Source organism: Alosa sapidissima, chromosome 14 (genome assembly GCF_018492685.1).
Source record: "Alosa sapidissima isolate fAloSap1 chromosome 14, fAloSap1.pri, whole genome shotgun sequence".
Taxonomy (NCBI): domain Eukaryota; kingdom Metazoa; phylum Chordata; class Actinopteri; order Clupeiformes; family Clupeidae; genus Alosa; species Alosa sapidissima.
In genome coordinates, this window is record NC_055970.1 from 11431791 (window position 1) to 11449471 (window position 17681).

Genomic DNA, 17681 nt, shown 5'->3' on the forward strand with positions numbered 1-17681 from the left:
GGTAGACTCAACACAACGTCACTGTCTGACATGGTTAGCAAGAAACATTAACATTGTTCTACCAACATCACAGCTTTATCAACTTTGTCACAGACAAATTGAAGACCGAGTGTGTTTCATTACAAGTACATGGTAGATCCCATTCAGCTCTACTGCAACGAGTATTATCATCGCTGATAGTATATCTGGTATATCTAAGTACAATATAACTGAATGAATATTCAGAGCCGAAGCTCATACATGATGTTCTCCATGACAAGTGTTCTCTAACAGAGCCGTGAGTCAGTAACACTGACACGTTCTTTGTCTTTGATCTGACTCAGATTTCTCTTTGACAGATGGAGAGACGAGGCACGCACCGATGAAGAGGATGGGGAAGGTGCTGAAGAACAGGAAGACGTGTGGCACCAGGCCGAGAGCGTCAAGGAAGCAGCCGTTGTTCAGCACCCCGCGGTCCACATTGTAGGCTGCAGAGTTGTTGTCGTTTCCACAGAAGGACAAGGTTGAGTTGGACACCCGTGTCTTCAGGTGGCGGCAGGTGGGCAGGAAAGGGGGAGTGTGGAGGATAGAAAGAATGGAGAAGATTACTAGAGATGGAGATAACAGCAGGAATCTGGGTGAATGCAACACAACACACACACAACACAACTCAATGCAGCAACACAACACAACACAACACAACACAACGCAACACAACTCAATGCAGCAACACAACACAACACAACACAACGCAATGCAGTAACACAAAAAATAACTGTGTGTGGAATGGAAAAGTAAATGCAAAAAATATATATAATTCTTCCTCCTCTGCTAAACATTCAACAAAAATAACATCAACAACAGATTGAAATGATATAACATTTAATCTAGGTACCCAAAGTGCCTCATTCAACCATCACCAATGTGTAGCACCCTCACATTTAAAGGTTTTGAAAAAATGGCAGTGTTTCTGTTCCTTTAGTTTAGTGTGTCCTGGTGTAATGGGCCAATTGGTCCTCCTAAGTGTGCCCTGCGGGGAGAGCTGTTCTCCAGCTCAGCTTGGCCACACGTTCTGGGAAGGAAAGGGCTCCAGGTGGGAACAAACACATCAGTCTGATCTAATGAAATAATGTCTCTCTCACTTTCTCTCATCTACCACCCCATCACATCTCTCTCTCTATTCTATCTCTCACTTTCTCTCTCTCTCTCTCTCGCTCTTTCTCACACACACACACACACACACACACACACACACACACACACACACAGTGCCTTGTTGTCTGTCATCCCAGCTGCTATGAATCAGATGTATTAGCATTTCAGAATGAGAATGACAATCTGGGACAACGGGTTCAAGTCAGCATTATGATGGTGGATGTGCTTATAGAGATGGGAGGGGATTTCTGCACATTAACATGTGTAGACCTACAGGTCATGACACACATTCTGGACCCATAGGATAATACTACTGCACTGAATATTACACATCACTTTATAGTCCAGCGCTTTGTGACTTCAAATTATGGAGTAGATACATAAGACAAACAGGATGTTATGCATATTATGCATTTGAATAATTCAACAAAAACATGGAAATGCCAGCTACTGAAGCAGCTCGCAAAATTACCGGTATGTCTGTGTCTATGTTTTGTGCCACCCCAACCCAACTTAGATTGAAGCACTTGAAGTAATATCTTGTATAACACAAACAATCAGCAACAACAATAGCTGAGACACGTTAGTAATTTTGTGACTTTTTCAGGATTTAGGGACTTTTAGTACATTGAGCATTAAGCATTATGTAAAATGTAACTTAGTCCAAACAAAACAAGAATTAAAAAAAAAAAATGATTTCAGTAAAGACGGTTTTCAGAGGATCTCTGTGGATGTGGCTCTCTAATGTGGGATACTCAACGCATAATCTCAGGATTACTGCATTACTGAGGTCATATCAGACCTCTCTCGTCATCAAAATATCTTAATCTTCAGTTATAAGTCATGTCAAATTTTACTTTTCTTTGGGTGTTTGCATCAAGAAGAGATCACACTGTGATGTCTGATGTGTTTTTATTACAAACAAAATCTTTAAATGCAGGACTGTGTACAGTGCTACAAAAGCTACAAAAAAAATAAACATTCTGTGCTATGGATGATTTACCAGTTTAGCGCCGTGAAAACTTATTTAAAATGTTGTCTAGAGTGTAGCCTACAGATGAGGTGTTTGTAACTACATACTAATGCTAGAGATTATTGGGATTGTGCTACAAAACTATCAACCTCTGTAGCACCACCAGTGCTCTGAGCAAAAAAATGTTTACTACATTAACCCACCGAGTTATACATGCTATTTTAAACTAACTGAATCGACTACATCTGATAGTAGGTTTAAAAAAAGTAACGATGGGTGATTTATTTTAAGCAATACTCCTGATATGATTTTTAAGAGACATTATGTAAACTATGCTGCGAACACAACAAACATGTTTATCTACATACTGCAGCTACAATGCAGTGTGACGGTGATGATAAAATCGCATCTTCTAAGTTTTCCCAAAGGTGTAGTAGGAACAGTCCAATACCACTATGGATTCCATCCATGTCTCATCTCCCCATATATTTATCCAGTACATCACATGACTTCCAGATCCAACCAAGCTTCCTGACTAGGCTGACACATTTATTGGTAATCCTATGGGTTCAAACCGAAGTGACTGAGGTGAAACAGAGTCATGCACAGCTGTGCGTCTAGACCATTGCTTTCATACATAGTGAGATAAGAATGGCTGCACACAAACACTAGAGTCTACTATGGAATCCCTGGTCAGCCCCATGTGACACTACCACGCCTGTAAACAAGCTGCTCACTATGACTAAGAGGCGTTACAGGGAAGATGGCAGTGGACAACAGGACACGCTTTACAGCCCATGAGCTGCCCCTCAGCACATCAGCTACTTCTGACTGTCATCTTCACTGGGAGGATGTGGCCCATTGTAAACACAAGAATGTATGCTCTCTCTCTCTCAACCACACACACATGCACTCTGTCTCTTTTCTCTCTCTCTTTCTCTCTCTCTCACACACACACATGCACTCTCTCTCTCTTTCTCTTTACTGGGAGGATGTGGACCACTGTAAACACACAAGTGTACACTCTCTCTCTCACACACACGCACACACACACACTCACTCTTTTTCTCTCTTCTTTACATCTCTTCTTTCTCTCTCTCTCACACACACATACTATCATCACCACATGTTATCACTATCATCCACTCCCTATTCTATAGTTTTATATAGTCTATATTCACAGATATGTAATATCTATATTTACAACACGAGTTTCTGCCTTACTGTAATGGATAGTTTATTGAAAAGAATATTAAAGTCCTTGACATTCTCTTTTCTCTTACAACATAAAGGTCTGGTCAACATGCATGCATAGGGTACATCATGCAGTAATTACAACTCAATTAATGTACATATGTGAATTTCTAGGTATTGATGTATGCTTTTTTTTTAAACCATATCCTGCAACTCCATGTTACCTAAATGCCAATTAAAACATAGATTTGTGGAGAAGACCACTGCTGGAGCCTTATAGGACTAAGCAGGTGTAGCCTACACATTGAAAGTAGCCTACGTAAAGACTGACAGATTATGTAAGAAGATTAAAAAAAACAACAACTCGTGTCTAAAAATATATATTCCCTACAATATCAAAGTGCATGAGGTTAAAGAGCAAATGCAAACACTATTTTGATGACATCTGAATGCTGAACTTGAGAAAAAAAGTCATGTTTCCTCAATGAAAATAAGTTATTTAATACAGATTTCTTCCACAGAATATTTAGCTACTTACCGGTTGATATCGGAACATCTTCTTGACCTATGTTAGAAGCATCCAGCATAAACTCTCTCGAGTATTGAGGAGTCAGCTCTCGAAATTAATTTTAAATAGTCAAATAAATGTAAAAACTGTAGTGAAATTTACGGCATTCCGTCTTCGCGTAATTGGCGAGTCTGGCTATCCGATTGACGACAAATCGATGCCATATGAGTGCATCAGTAAAGGAATCCTACCAAGCTGTCGATTCTTCGGTGATATGGTCCAGAGTGCAGGCGTGGACAGACAAGAGCAGCGGGGATGGAGCCCGCCGTGGAGCGACTGGCTGTAGGCTACGATGCTGAAGAGGAGCGCAAGGTCTGTGCCTGGATTTCAAATCCTGATCTGCTTTGCTTTGAGGGTTTCCTCTCTGACGGGCACATTATTAAACCGACCTATGATTGAACACGTGGTATTCTTGCCAAGAGTGGCAAATCCCCGAAGTCTTTATCAAACAAGTTCAAAAGACAAACGAATGAAATCCGGTTTCAGTTAGTGTGCTGCTCAGTTAAAGATTCATTAGGAATACAATAGTTTAGCGTATGCATTCCCACGTAAAATACAAATAACCACTAGACAGTATATTCTCCAAATATCAGAAGACTATTATCTCTGAATGTGGCATAGACCTGCGCTATTAAGCGTCGTACCTATGAATACATGCCATCAATATACATTTGTCACATTACTTTACGTTTTTACAAAAGCCTAGCCTAATTATAAAACACTGTGAGAGGCTGAGATGAAGGCTAAAAAATGCCGCACATTGGAGAACATGCTATACTGCCATCTCTTGGTGGAAATTGATAGCTAACTTAAGATCCCAATGTGATGACCCTATTGACCCCAATCAAACCTTTAGTGTATAAATAATTATTAAACAGAGAATTAGCTACTGATATGACCATATCTAGCTATGATCCACTCGTAATGGAAATTATGAAAAGCTCTCAAGTTTGATAATATGAGGAAATCAGACTGAATATACAATAAATATTTTCAGTTATGACTAATTAATGCATAACATGGATGAAAAAAATGTGCTATGACATCTCTCACATACACTATCATCTCTTGACTGTATAGTGACATCAAGTGTTCTAGTTGATATCCATGGTCACTTTCTGGACCTGGTCCATTGTTGCAGATGTAAAGGATACCTTACACACAGCTTTTTCTGGGAAAGAATGAGTAACCACCCATGTGTGTCTAAACAGTCCACGTATCACTTGTGCCATCTGCCATGGCTCCCTCCCACAGTTTAAGCGCCCAACATCAGCCATCACCACGGCCCCGGGCACACAAAGGCGACCCAGACACAGGCGCCAGCATCGGCCCGCGGCAGACTGTGAAACGTCGGTTTTGAGTGCGCCTCACCCTTGCGCCCCTCAGACATTGAGCAGCTTTTATGAGGCAGGGGGCTGGGTGTTTCATGGGGAGAGTGGTGGTTGCAGTGGGGATGGAGGCTGTGGGTGAGTGTGGGGGTGAGGGACGGTGGGGGTCCTGCCTCCACTCTCATCCCCACACTCTCACTGGGGTCCTCACAAAACCTCTCTATGCGACGCTGTGGCTTCCCTTGCTCTCCGCAGGGTCCTGTCGCTGCTTACCCTGAATCCAGGTCGTGTTACGCTATTATGAAAAAAAAGCGGACGCACAATGCGCTGGTCCACAAAAGGCGATGTGGGACACAGGAGCACCCCTGCGTCTCGGCGGAGGTTTTTTTTAATCAAAGCCCTCTCTGTGCAAGCCCTGCTTTATGTGTCACACGGACATCAGGTCACTTCCTCTGTGAAATATGAGCCATGTCAAACATCTTCATTCAGATTCTAATTGTGCCAGAGGTGCTTCGGATGTCAGCCGGTATCGCAGGGGGGGTGGCTTCACAATCTCAACACAGTCATGCAGCTAGTAGCCTATGGTCTGGAGAAATGGTGGACTTTCAGAGATTGTGGACATTTTCTGATCACTTTTTCAGTTACCTCTGCAAAGTGGCCCGTGTTACAGTCATTAAAACAAGAGGTTGAATCTGCTTGTCTCCAAAGTGGAACCTTTAAAAAGTTCCCACCTCTTATGAGTTCACACGGTCATGTTTTGTCCTTTAATGCCTTGACAATGCCTTTTTATCAGGGTATTTATCTGCACCTCTACACAAGGTTTGTTCTAGAGCCTCAGTAAAACATTAACAAGACTAATTGAACCTTAGGGAAGCTCTGAATGGAAAACTGAAAACGCCTTGGAGTGAAGAATAACACATACAAAATGTTCAATGTACAGCAAATTGTTCTGCATAGAAAAAACACTATTTTCAATTTGATAGTTGGCAGTACTTTGTCTTCATAATGCTTCAATAATTTCATAATGCTTAGTGCTTCACAACGTATTGGTATTGGTGTTCTCTGAGAACATCTCTCAGACCCCACAGTGTGACTATTAAAAGTGGGCAGAATACAACTGTCTTTTAACATTCATTTAGCTTGGCAACCAATAGCCTACGAGCCAATTGGTTTCCTATAAGAGCGGGTTAAGTTCCGGTGGAGGGCGCCAGAATTATTTGTAGCCTAGTGTAGATCATACCTGTCAACATTTAGCTTTCTAAAAACGGGAGATTTTTTTTTTTTTTTTTTGGGGTGGGGTCAGTGTTTATACCGGATCTGTGTTTGCATATTTAATACGTTTCATACACGTGTTTCAACACTGCATTTCGGTCGTTGCTTTTACCTTACCATTACCTTACGCATGCCAGTTATGTATCCACCAGCTGCCTGCCTGCTTCCAAAACTCCAAAGCTGCAGCTGTCAGATTTGGTTCCGAGGGCACAAGTTCAGTGTATCAACAACACTCAACAGTTTATGTAATGTGTTAATCAATTAAATTCCCAACAATTTCACAACAGCTAGTTCTGGAGTAGGCCTAGGCCATTCAACTAGCCCGCTTGCACGACGAGACTCAGGCGGAGTCGGCACCTACTTCCTTATTTGGGTTTTGGGTTGCCTGGTTTTAGCCTATGACAAAACGGTTGAAATTGAAACTAAGTGATCGTGTATGTGTAGGGTGTATTTCATAAACAATATGGCAACCTGGGAGATGTCAGACTAATAGAAAAAATCAATGGATCAATGATTTTAAAATGAAGTTTGATGGCCATGCAGGAGTTTTCCGGGAGAAATAACAAAACGGGAGGGTGCTGGGAGATGACCTTGAAATACCGGGAGAACCCGGGAAAAACGGGAGTGTTGACAGTTATGGTTTAGATGTTTACAGGTGTTACATTTACACACTCAGTCAAAGGGATGAAAAGCAAAAAGTAACAAAAAAAAGTTTTTATAAGCAATTTAATTACATTTATCGAACTCAAATGTAGAAGCACAGCGCACCACTCAATGGCAGAGCGTACAGCGCCTCATTTGCATTCGCGGGGATACCATTCTGCATATATTATGCTAATCCGGAGGACCAGTTCAGACTTTAACCAAAGGGGATGGATGCTGTAAGCAGCACTGAAGTGACGGAGAGGGATCCTGCGTGGAGAGAAGAGTTAGCTGATGTGAAAAATGTGTCGGTAGTACAGATCGATAAACACTAACCTAAACGTCAGGGGAGAAATTGATTCCACTTATCGTGGTTCCTATGAGTCACGAATGGATCCTACGTTAAGGTTCGGCAAGAAAATAATTCTGTGGTTTTCATTATTGTGTTTATTTTCTACATATCAAGGTAAGTATTATAATATTTTATGTAGTTCAGAAATATATATGAGATAGTTGCCTTGTGGAATCAATATGATGTGATACAAATCTTTGTATATGACGCGATTTCGATTTTGTTTGCGTAAATGTTTAATTTAACGTTTGACATCATTCATGTGTTTGTCTTGTACGCAGTGACACTCTCGTATTAGACAGTGACTTTTTTAATAACCGGCATTGAACCTCTTATTTTTATTTTAGTACAAATTTCCTGTGTCGCGGACAGAGTGAATTTTACTAGACAACATGATTATGAAAAGTAAGTTTTTATCCGCATCACTGCAATATATAATTGTCTGTTTTATTCCACTATGTTTAATTCATTACAAAATAGAAAAAAGTTAGTGTTTAAACTAACGTTTGTCATTGAATTAGGCTATATCAGTAAATATTCGCTTTTCGGACTGTGACAGCCTTTCTTCTGTAACTTTGTTGATGTTTGGGAAAAAGCCTTTATCTGCTGCGCAGTACTGCTCTCTAGACTAACACAAATGCCGATTACCTGTGAGAAACAAACCGCGCCTTGTTCTCTCTTTCTTACAACAGCGAAAGCAGCAGTATAATACTGCAGAAATGGGATACGGGTTCCCAAGGAGAGCAGGTAGGAGAGCCTTGTAACTGATTTGAAGCACTGCTTTGGGAAAACCTACAAATACATGCAACAGGGTATTTAAAATGTCACAGGTTAAATTCATACAATCGGAAATTAGGTCCAAGCAACCTAATAGCAATTGGGATATATTTCCTACAAACTACAGAGGACACCGAAACATATTGTATTACTTACAGTGTTGAGGCTAGAGCCAACATAATTTATTTTTCTTCTATGATTCTTTTATTCTCTTATATATTTTAAAAAAATATGTCTTACTGTTGTTTTTTATTTATTTTTGTTTTGCCCTTGCCATTCATAAAAACTGGCAAAACACTGGACCACATTTCCCCTCTATGGACAGCAAAAGTAACACAACTGTCTGCCTTATCAAGTATGCCATCAGGTCATCTGTAGTGGTATGCCTTTCCTACTGTGTGCTTTCTATAATGTTAGTTCCCTCTTCCGTCTGGACACATTGGGGCTTTCCTTTTATTAATACTGCACAGACCCTGAAAAGACACAATAGTAAACAAGGAAGCATTTTCATCAGTCATCCCTGAACAATTAAGCCGTGGGTCCGGCTCTCATTCTCATGCCATTAACTTCCAATAGTGAGGCACAGTTAATAATTGAAACGCCACCTCCCATCTTTTAGCGTTGCTCCAGTTCTTTGGGATGAAAGCGGGCGGCTCGGCTCAGGCCCAGCCTGGGCTCAGGTGACCGGTCCCGTACAGTAGGGTGCATGAGCTTTGCTGGATTTCCACTGGATGGTTGAAGGCACTGAGTACAGACTGTTCTCTTTGCACAAGTGTGGTGAGGGGATCTTAATTTCAGCAGAGCATGATAGATTAATGAATTTTACCTGTTATCAGCAGCAAAGGCAACGAAATATGCCGTCTGGCTGATCTGGCGAGTAACTTGGATGTGGTAAAAGCAGGGGGATTATGTGTGAAGTGAATGGGCTTTTTTAATGTGCCACAGAATTACCCCAATCTGCTGGGTTTGATCTCTAATCTTGTCATATCAGTTTTGGATACAATTTTCTGTGCAACATTTTTATTTGAAATTAATCTTTGGACCATTATCGAAATGTGCTTCAGTTTCTCGCTTTAATCAAATTTTTATTAATCTGTCACATGAGAGCGCAGATTAAAAACTCTCAGTCAGAGGCAAACTTGGAGAGTGAGACAGAAACATAGTGAGACTGGTTGTTCCATCTTTATCAAACAGGAAATGCTTTGAGTTGTGTTAAACTGAGACTGGGGCTTTGCTTTGGCTTTTCTGGCAATAATAATTTTTGCATAATCAGACACTTGATGTAAAATCCATACAAATCTTCTATTCTGTTGTATTACTATAATGTACTATATTGCTATAATATATTAGAATATATCATAATTATAATGAGACAGCTAAATTAGAATTGTATTATTATATGTATTATTATATGCACTCTGAGAATCACCTGTTCACATCAACAATGTAATATTTTTCTTCTCTTTCCTTCTTTCAGAAAGCACTTACATCTAATATATCTACAACTGCACAGGAAGCACTGAAGCCATCAATACGCCGAGCCACAGGTATGCTTAGCAACTCTTGTTTTGAGAAAGGTGCAGCACTAAAGCATTAGTGCCCCATGTGACAGTAGATCTGAAAGTAGACTAGTTCACCACATCTTGTCATTTCAATGCCCGATCTGTGAGTCTGTATCAAAAGATTTATAGCCGAGTTCAACCACCCCTAGTATGTATGGGATCTATCCTGCCATCCTTGACTGTGCGTTGTCCGATGGCGGAACAATTGACCCCTGTGTGTGAGTTTGGTGTGTCGGGCGAGGTGCGGCTCTTGATCCCTTAAGCTGTGCGCGATGGAGGGATTCTGTAGGGTGATGTGGTCATCTAGGCCTGCCTTGGCAGTGTGCTGATCTGAGACACTATCCCACCCTTTACTTGCCATATGTTGTAAACCCCCCAAGATAAGGGGCCATGATTAGCCACCTGCAGCTGGGGCCCGCTGCCCTGCCGGCAGTCAGGCGTATCACTGCCTCAAGGCCAGCCGTGTGGAACAGGCCAGGCCAGAGAGCTGGGGTGAGGGGAGAGAGTGGACTCTCTGCTGAACATATGTTAAGAGTCGGCTCAATTCTTAGCTTTAATTATACTACATCATTGATGAAACACATTTTTGTAAGGAGGTGGTTATTAAGGGTAGTGGAAGTGGGGCTTTCCCTCATAGTAGATGCCATTTGTTGCTGCTCAGTAACACCAGTGTTCAAATGTCAGCATAGTTAGTTTGCCACCCACCACTTCCCTCTTTCCACAAGCAGGTGCTAGATCAAGAATATCCCCTAACATTCATGGGGCGTGGTGCAGTGTCTGGAACAATAGATTTGCAATGTAGATTGCAGGTGCAATGCAGTATGAATGTGCTAAGAATAGCGAGTTTAATGTTTTCGTCTTTCTGTCATTTATCATTGCAACCATATGTCTTCTCGCAGGTCCCTGCACTTTCCCATGTCTAAATGGAGGCCATTGTATTCATTCAGACTCCTGCAACTGCAGCTTATATCAAGGCACTGGGCGGCGGTGTCAGAAAGGTACAAATGGCTGCTGTCACACTGCTAGGTTTCTTTCATGATAAAATAATTTGACAGATTATTTAATCAATAGGTATGTTGTCCAGATTACATATTGTCATGTTTTTAGCAGTAATGTCATTAATTTAACATGAATTGCTAAAAATAAAACATGGCAATGTGTAACCTGTCTCTGCGTTAATGCCAGCTTTCTTTTCAGTTCCAAACACAGGTTTTGAGAGAGAGATGACATGCCGATCGTGGGGGCAGTACAACTTTGAGACCTTTGATGGGCTGTACTTTTACTACCCTGGCAAATGCACGTATACTCTGCTGAGGGACTGTGAAGACGCCACGCAGTCCAGTGTTCTCATCCAGGTATACCTATAGAATAGTTCTCATCCAGGTATACCTATAGAACAGTTGTCATCCAGGTATACTGTACCAATAGAATAGTTTTCATCCAGGTATACCTATAGAATAGTTCTCATCCAGGTATACCTATATAACAGTTCTCATCCAGGTATACCTATATAACAGCCAGCGTATTTAAGACCTTGAAGGAAGCTTATGATCACAAAGTACATGGATTTTTGCACTAATGTAGTGCTTTTGCATTTCAGCACTACAGTAATTAATCATCATTTTTGATGATGCAAAATATTTTTTGTCGGTTTTCCATTTTCATTTTTCGCGGTATTGTATCATCAGATTGGGTCTTTTTGGTGTGCGGTCTCTATCCTCAGGCGTTTTTTTTTCAGAGCAGATTACGGAAAGTGATCTCATCATTAAAGTCATTTACGTCAATTACAGTTTAATACAGCAATTACCTGTACGGTCCACATCAGCTGTCATCCAAGACAGATTTGACTTTTTTCCCAGAAACTTGCTCCTTGGGAAACAAGAGGAGGAACTGCTTAAGTGAGCAGTTTATTGCTGTTATTAGCCTAAGTGCTAATATTATTTGTCAATGAATCAAAGGGATGGCTCGGGGCAGTGTACTAACCTGGCAGTGCCAGCTCTTAGACTGGGCACTGCTCTGTCAGTGAGAACATTTTTTTACTAAACCATTGCCAAAGCATTCTTTAATAAAAACCAACATAGATCATTTTCTCACACAAGCAAACTTTTGTGAGCTAAATAACATATCCAGACCTACAATGAATTACTCATGAATGAATTCTTTGTGAAAGCTCCTGTAAACAGTGAAGAACTGGTCTATTGTAAAAGGCGAAAGTGTATTGTTTTTATGTTAGACTACACATGTGTACTGTGATACTTGGGAGTATTTGTCTCTGTAAGTTCACCTGTCCTCACGTCCTGCTGGTTCATGTTATTTTGCTGTACAGATTCACAATGACCCAGACTGTGGGCCCTCTCCCTACACTTGTGCCCGGTCTGTCAGCCTCTTTCTGCCATGGGAAGGGGAGATCAGGTTGCAAAACTTCACAGTTACCTTTAAAGGCCAAAGGTACTGAATATTCCCTCTCTACTGTTCATGCAACTCAAGTCTGTTGTTATGGTAAAGAGGCATTTAGCTGTGAGAATAATGCATACTGACGTTTCTTCATATGTCTGTTCATAGACACAGTTGCATGTTTTGTGTGAAATGGGAATAATGATGTAAGGTTGAAAAAGTGTGTGATTCTGTGAACCCTTTGGTGCTCTTGCACAGTGTTCAGCTCCCGTATAACATCCATGACATTCAACTGGAGAGGATATCTCAGTACATCCTGGTCACTCAGCAGCACGGCTTCACTCTGGCCTGGGAGGGCTACAATGGCTCCGTCTACATCAAGATGAGCCCAGAGTATGTGGGCAGGACCTGTGGGCTGTGTGGGAATTTCAACGCAGATGTTCAGGATGATCTGAAGACCAGCTATGGTATGTAGGATTGATTGTACCGTGTATTGTAATTTGTAGGTTTCTTTACTGAAAAGTCTTCGTTAGACTTCATTAAAGGCGTGTTTTTGACTTTCTCTCAACTCAATAGAGACATGAAATTGATTGTTTTCTAATGATATCAAATGTAAGGTTTCCTAACTATTTTGCCACAGGTGTTGTCACTGAAGATGTGGCCATGTTTGGGAACAGCTGGACGGAGGAGGAGCCCCACCAAGCCAGCTGCCCCATGGTGCCCTCCTTGTACCCGTCCCCCTGTGCTGACCAGGATGCCCACACTCGTCTGGTACTGTGCCCCACTGTCTGTTCAGTTTGCGTGCGTGGAGTGGCTTTTCATGCCCACTTATTGAAATGAACTAGCATTGGTAATTACAAAGATGTGCCATTGTTGGACGTTAGTGGATAGATTCTTTCTATTCATGGGTTTCATCAGGTCTCTTTCCACAGGTGTATCTGTGTATAAAATCAAGCATCTTGATTATCAATGCAGACTGCATGGTGCTTGATTAATACACCTGTGGAAAGGGACCTGATGAAACCCATGAATAGTTTTGAAGAGGAAAAAAATCGTTCCTCTCTGTTTTTCCTTTTCAGAAAGTTGAAGAAGTTTGTGCAACACTGCTGAAGAGCCCCTTTAAATCATGCCATGAGTTTGTCAGCCCTTATTCTTTTATGGCCAGCTGCTCAAACGACCTTTGTCTGTGAGTAACCACCAATGCCGCTCATAGATGATTAATGATGCACTGAACCAGCTCTGAATTAAATGTGTGACATTCTGAATCTAATGTACCATATGTGTGAGAGGGTTCAAAACTCAGAACTGTTTTTTTATTTATTTATTTATTTTTTAGGATGGGGGGGGAGGGGGGGTGGGTTAATTAGTCCCCAGGGCTCTGAGGGTGTTGTTTGTCTTGATTCTGTTGCAGGTCTGGTCCCAGTGGTGATGAAGTATGCCAAGTATTTACAGAGTATGCCAGGGCCTGTGCCCACGCAGGTCACACGCTGCATGACTGGAGATCTCACATACAAGCTTGTGGTATGTTCCCCCACGCATCGTATTTACACTGCCGTTCAAAAGTTTGGGGTCACTTTGAAATGTCCATTCCCCTCCATTACAGACCCTCATCTTCCTCTGCTAACTGTCTGTGTTCTTTTGGCCATCTTAATCTTTTGTTTTTATTGACCAATCTGAGAAATAGCTTTTTCTTTATGTAACAGAGGTCGTAATTTGTCCATCGCTCACGGCCCTCGAACCTGCCACCTCAACACACACCGACATGGGAGTCGAACGCTCTAACCACTGAGCTAAAAGCCCAGGCTTCCAACTCAGCGGTTAGAGCCGTTCTTAAGTTTAGGGCTGTGAGGATTTACACGCGCAACTAGCACGCTAGCTCAGTTTGCCTCTGTTACATTTACAACTTTGACAGGAAAGTCAGCGTCCTCAGGTCACCTCTTTTGTTGATGTTGACATTGATGGTTTGCACTATTTGTTTTGCACTATTTATCACACCTGCCATGTGGGGCTTTTTGCCTTCATCATGATAGGATAGTGAGAGGAGGAGTGACAGGAAGTGAGTGGGAGAGAGAAATGGGCTGGGATCGGGAAATGACCCGGGTCGGGCTCGAACCTGGGTCGCCGTGGTCACCTGGTCCCAAATATGGTATGGTCGCTGTGGCCATTTGCACCGCAGCGCCCCCCTCAAACTAGACATTTTGATGTGTTAACTCCTGCTGAGTTGTGCTCTGGGGCATCCCAATCCAATTTCTATTCTGGTTAAAGCTGGTTATACTGTATGAAGAGTGTCAAAGAGTGTGTGATAAGTGTACTGTATGCATAAATGTGTGGAATGATCTCTGTTGTTGTCCTAGCTGTCTCCTGCCCAGTGGAACTTGTGTACAATGAATGCATCACCTGCTGCCCAGTGTCCTGTAAAGTGGAGAGGATGTGCATCGACAGCAAGCTCCAGTGTCTGGACGGATGCTACTGCCCCGATGGTATGAGGGTGTAGTGGAATGGGTGTGGACGGATGCTACTGCCCCGATGGTATGAGGGTGTAGTGGAATGTGTTCGTTTTAGTGGAGCCCCCGGCTAAAACTCTGCTCTTACCCCAGAGAATTCAGAAAGAGCTGAGAACAGCACCACAGAGGGAAACGGAATGGTCTAATTACTTCACAGAGAGAGAACCTTTCTCAGTCTATGAATGCACCAAGGATTTGATGTTGATTGGTTGCTGAATCAAAAGTAGATTCCTCCATCATGGAGACAAGGCGCAACTTCTACAGAGCCAAAAACACTAAAGAGCTAATATCAAAAATAGTGAAGGGCCGGTTTCAGAGACAAGCTGTGTTTATTGTCATAGCTATTGCTACTTGCCACAGCTTGTCACAGCCTTTTGTTGCCCAGTTGCCCTGCATATGGTCTAAACCCATATTAAGAAAACACCAGCCTCTCCAAGGCCTCTTTGGGCTGCTGCTCAGCTGACTCACCGGTTTCACTGAACGAGGCCCTTTGTCCTGCGGTGGTCACAGACTCTCCCATGTGTCTCTTCCATTGCAGATCTGATCTTTGAGGATGGGAGCTGTGTCAAGGCCTCGGACTGCCCCTGTGAGTTCCATGGCATGCTCTACCCCCCTGGTCAAGTGGTCCAGGAGGAGTGCAACAACTGGTCAGTACCCCCCCACCAAAAAAAAACATGCAGAGGACTCTCACTCTCAGACCACTGCAGCTGATTGAAGTGTGTTGTCAGTCAACGTACATTCAACAGCCCCCAGCACATCTCCAGAGCGTTAATATCATGACGGACATTCCTTCCGTGCCATAATGCGACTGACTGTGAGATCATAATTGACTTTTGTGGACAGTCCAGCAGGAGCAGAGCGAGGCGCACTGGTCGCCCTATCGTGAAGTCCGACATAGGCACTTATGTGTGTAAGCCCACCTGTGATCGCTCATGTTTCATTGCCTTTCAGCACCTGCCTGGGGGGAGTGTGGAACTGCACCGACTACACCTGTCCAGGTCTGAATGTCCCGCAACATGCTCGTTGTTTAGGAAAAAGTCCAAGAAAACTTAAGGAAGTTAGAAATGGTTCTTGTTGAGTGGTTAATGTAACGCCGATGGGTGTTTTGTCTCTTGCTGCACAGGTGAATGCTCCGTCACTGGTGACATGTTCTTCCAGTCCTTTGACGGACGTGTTTACACCTTTCCAGCCACCTGCCAGTACGTTCTGGCCAAGAGTCGCAATTCTGGAAAATTCACCGTCACCATACAGAATGCGCCTTGTGGACCAGTGAGTATGGAACGGTGTGGATTTCTGGTTGAGACACTTCTCAGCCCTGTGGCAAAGCAGGTAGAAGGGAAAGGGAAAATCAATGTTTTGGTGCAAAATGGTGGTTGGTAAAATCATTTTGGCCTTTTCTAGAAAGTTCTACAGTGTATTTACATAAAGAAACGTGTACATTTAACACAAACTGATGTTTCTCCACAACTCTGGAGCGTGGGCGCTGATTGGACATTGGGTCTGGCTGGATTTCTCCCTCAGAGCTGTGGGGTGAGGCGGCTAGATAAAAGGGCCGATGAGTTGGGGTTTGTGTCGTGATCAAACTCTCCAGCGCCCGTGACAGATTAAAAAAAAACAAAAAAAACATGAGACGCGACAAAAGTCCTGAGACCCTCTTCATCCTCAAAGGCTGCCCACCGTTTCCCATCGCCTGGGAGCCACTGATGCCACAACTCATCGTCCGGCAAGTGGGCCCGGTGTAAGATGTCAGGCGGGCTGTATTGCCGCGGGCAATTCCCCTGGATTACCTTATCTGAATCCTGAGTGACGGGAGGAGTGAGCGTCTTTGTAGTTGGAAGAGATGAAGAGGGTGCTGGGGGACAAAGGCGGGGGCTCTGCAAAGCGCCTGCTGAAAGGGGCCCGGGGCCCGACGGGGAGAGACAGGGGGCACCTGCGCGCCCTGGCCTCCTGACTCCCATGAATGAGACGATTCATACGGCCGGATCACTTTCTGTCAGGCAAAGGGTTTTGCCCCCTCACTGCTTTAAGAGCAGACACAGGCGTGCCGAAATGCACACAGACACACTCACACACACACACACACACACACACAGACGTGTACTCCCTGGCATGCACTTATGCATGTTCACACGTGAATGCACATGCAGACAGACAGACACAGATAAAATCACATACATGCGCACACACACACACACACACACACACACACACACACACACACACACACGCACACACCACACACACACAACCGCACGCACGCACGCACGGACAGAAACGCAAACACACACACACACACACACACACACATAAAAGAAAAGGTACAACAATGTTATTATCTTTAAATGAAAAAGGCACACCAAAAGATGTGTTTGTTTGCTGCACTATGAAATCTAGGATGCTGAGAGCAGCCACAGTGTGTTCATTCATCCGGTCTATCCGCATTGTCTGCCTTTATGAAAAGCCTGTGATCATACAAATGCTTTTCTTTCTGGCTTCTTTATCGAAACTATCTTTTCTCAATTGCAGAATCTTGATGGGGCATGCATCCAATCAGTTAACCTGGTCGTTGACGAGGATCCAAGGACGGAGATTACAATGAGCCACATTGGCGAGGTCTTCGTGTCTAGCCAGTACCGAATCTCCCTGCCCTATTCAGACGGTAACTGCACGTTCAGTGGGAAGCCTAAACATTGTATGCTCAGGGTCCAGGCCGACGGGGAGTCCAGGGAGGCCTGATGTGGATTGAATGACAGCTGCTCAGCACTTGAGCGAAAGGACAATACTCCAGACTGAATGCTCAAATGCTGTATTATGCACACCACACAAAACCCCCTTCTTTTCAGGCTCTCCCTCACTGTGTGCAAATGTCACTCGTTCCAGTCTGTAAATGTAATTTTCTGTACATAGATGTTCATATATTGAAGTTTTGCTTGCATACAGACCCTGTCATAGTATCATGATTACGGTAGTTGTATATAGTA

At 43.0% G+C, this 17681-nt stretch overlaps 2 protein-coding genes across 2 annotated transcripts in view; one reads left to right on the plus strand and one right to left on the minus strand.

Annotated features, from left to right (window-relative positions):
- Nucleotides 1-3948, minus strand: part of LOC121681502 (ATP-binding cassette sub-family C member 8-like) — a 34145-nt gene extending 30197 nt beyond the window's left edge. The window contains exons 1-2 of the mRNA XM_042061263.1: nucleotides 3840-3948; nucleotides 360-522 (exon numbers count right to left, since the gene is read on the minus strand). Of these exons, the coding sequence (XP_041917197.1) occupies nucleotides 360-522; nucleotides 3840-3857 (181 nt within the window). The 5' untranslated portion in view covers nucleotides 3858-3948. The remainder of the gene's footprint in view (nucleotides 1-359; nucleotides 523-3839) is intronic.
- Nucleotides 3949-4124: 176 nt separating this feature from the next.
- otog (otogelin) overlaps nucleotides 4125-17681 on the plus strand; it is a 49908-nt gene continuing 36351 nt past the window's right edge. The window contains exons 1-18 of the mRNA XM_042062563.1: nucleotides 4125-4181; nucleotides 5124-5335; nucleotides 5453-5481; nucleotides 7811-7868; nucleotides 8156-8210; nucleotides 9718-9787; nucleotides 10702-10800; nucleotides 11000-11157; nucleotides 12129-12250; nucleotides 12455-12663; nucleotides 12837-12967; nucleotides 13276-13382; nucleotides 13608-13717; nucleotides 14551-14676; nucleotides 15239-15347; nucleotides 15652-15698; nucleotides 15824-15969; nucleotides 17227-17359. Of these exons, the coding sequence (XP_041918497.1) occupies nucleotides 4125-4181; nucleotides 5124-5335; nucleotides 5453-5481; nucleotides 7811-7868; nucleotides 8156-8210; nucleotides 9718-9787; nucleotides 10702-10800; nucleotides 11000-11157; nucleotides 12129-12250; nucleotides 12455-12663; nucleotides 12837-12967; nucleotides 13276-13382; nucleotides 13608-13717; nucleotides 14551-14676; nucleotides 15239-15347; nucleotides 15652-15698; nucleotides 15824-15969; nucleotides 17227-17359 (1978 nt within the window). The remainder of the gene's footprint in view (nucleotides 4182-5123; nucleotides 5336-5452; nucleotides 5482-7810; nucleotides 7869-8155; nucleotides 8211-9717; nucleotides 9788-10701; nucleotides 10801-10999; nucleotides 11158-12128; nucleotides 12251-12454; nucleotides 12664-12836; nucleotides 12968-13275; nucleotides 13383-13607; nucleotides 13718-14550; nucleotides 14677-15238; nucleotides 15348-15651; nucleotides 15699-15823; nucleotides 15970-17226; nucleotides 17360-17681) is intronic.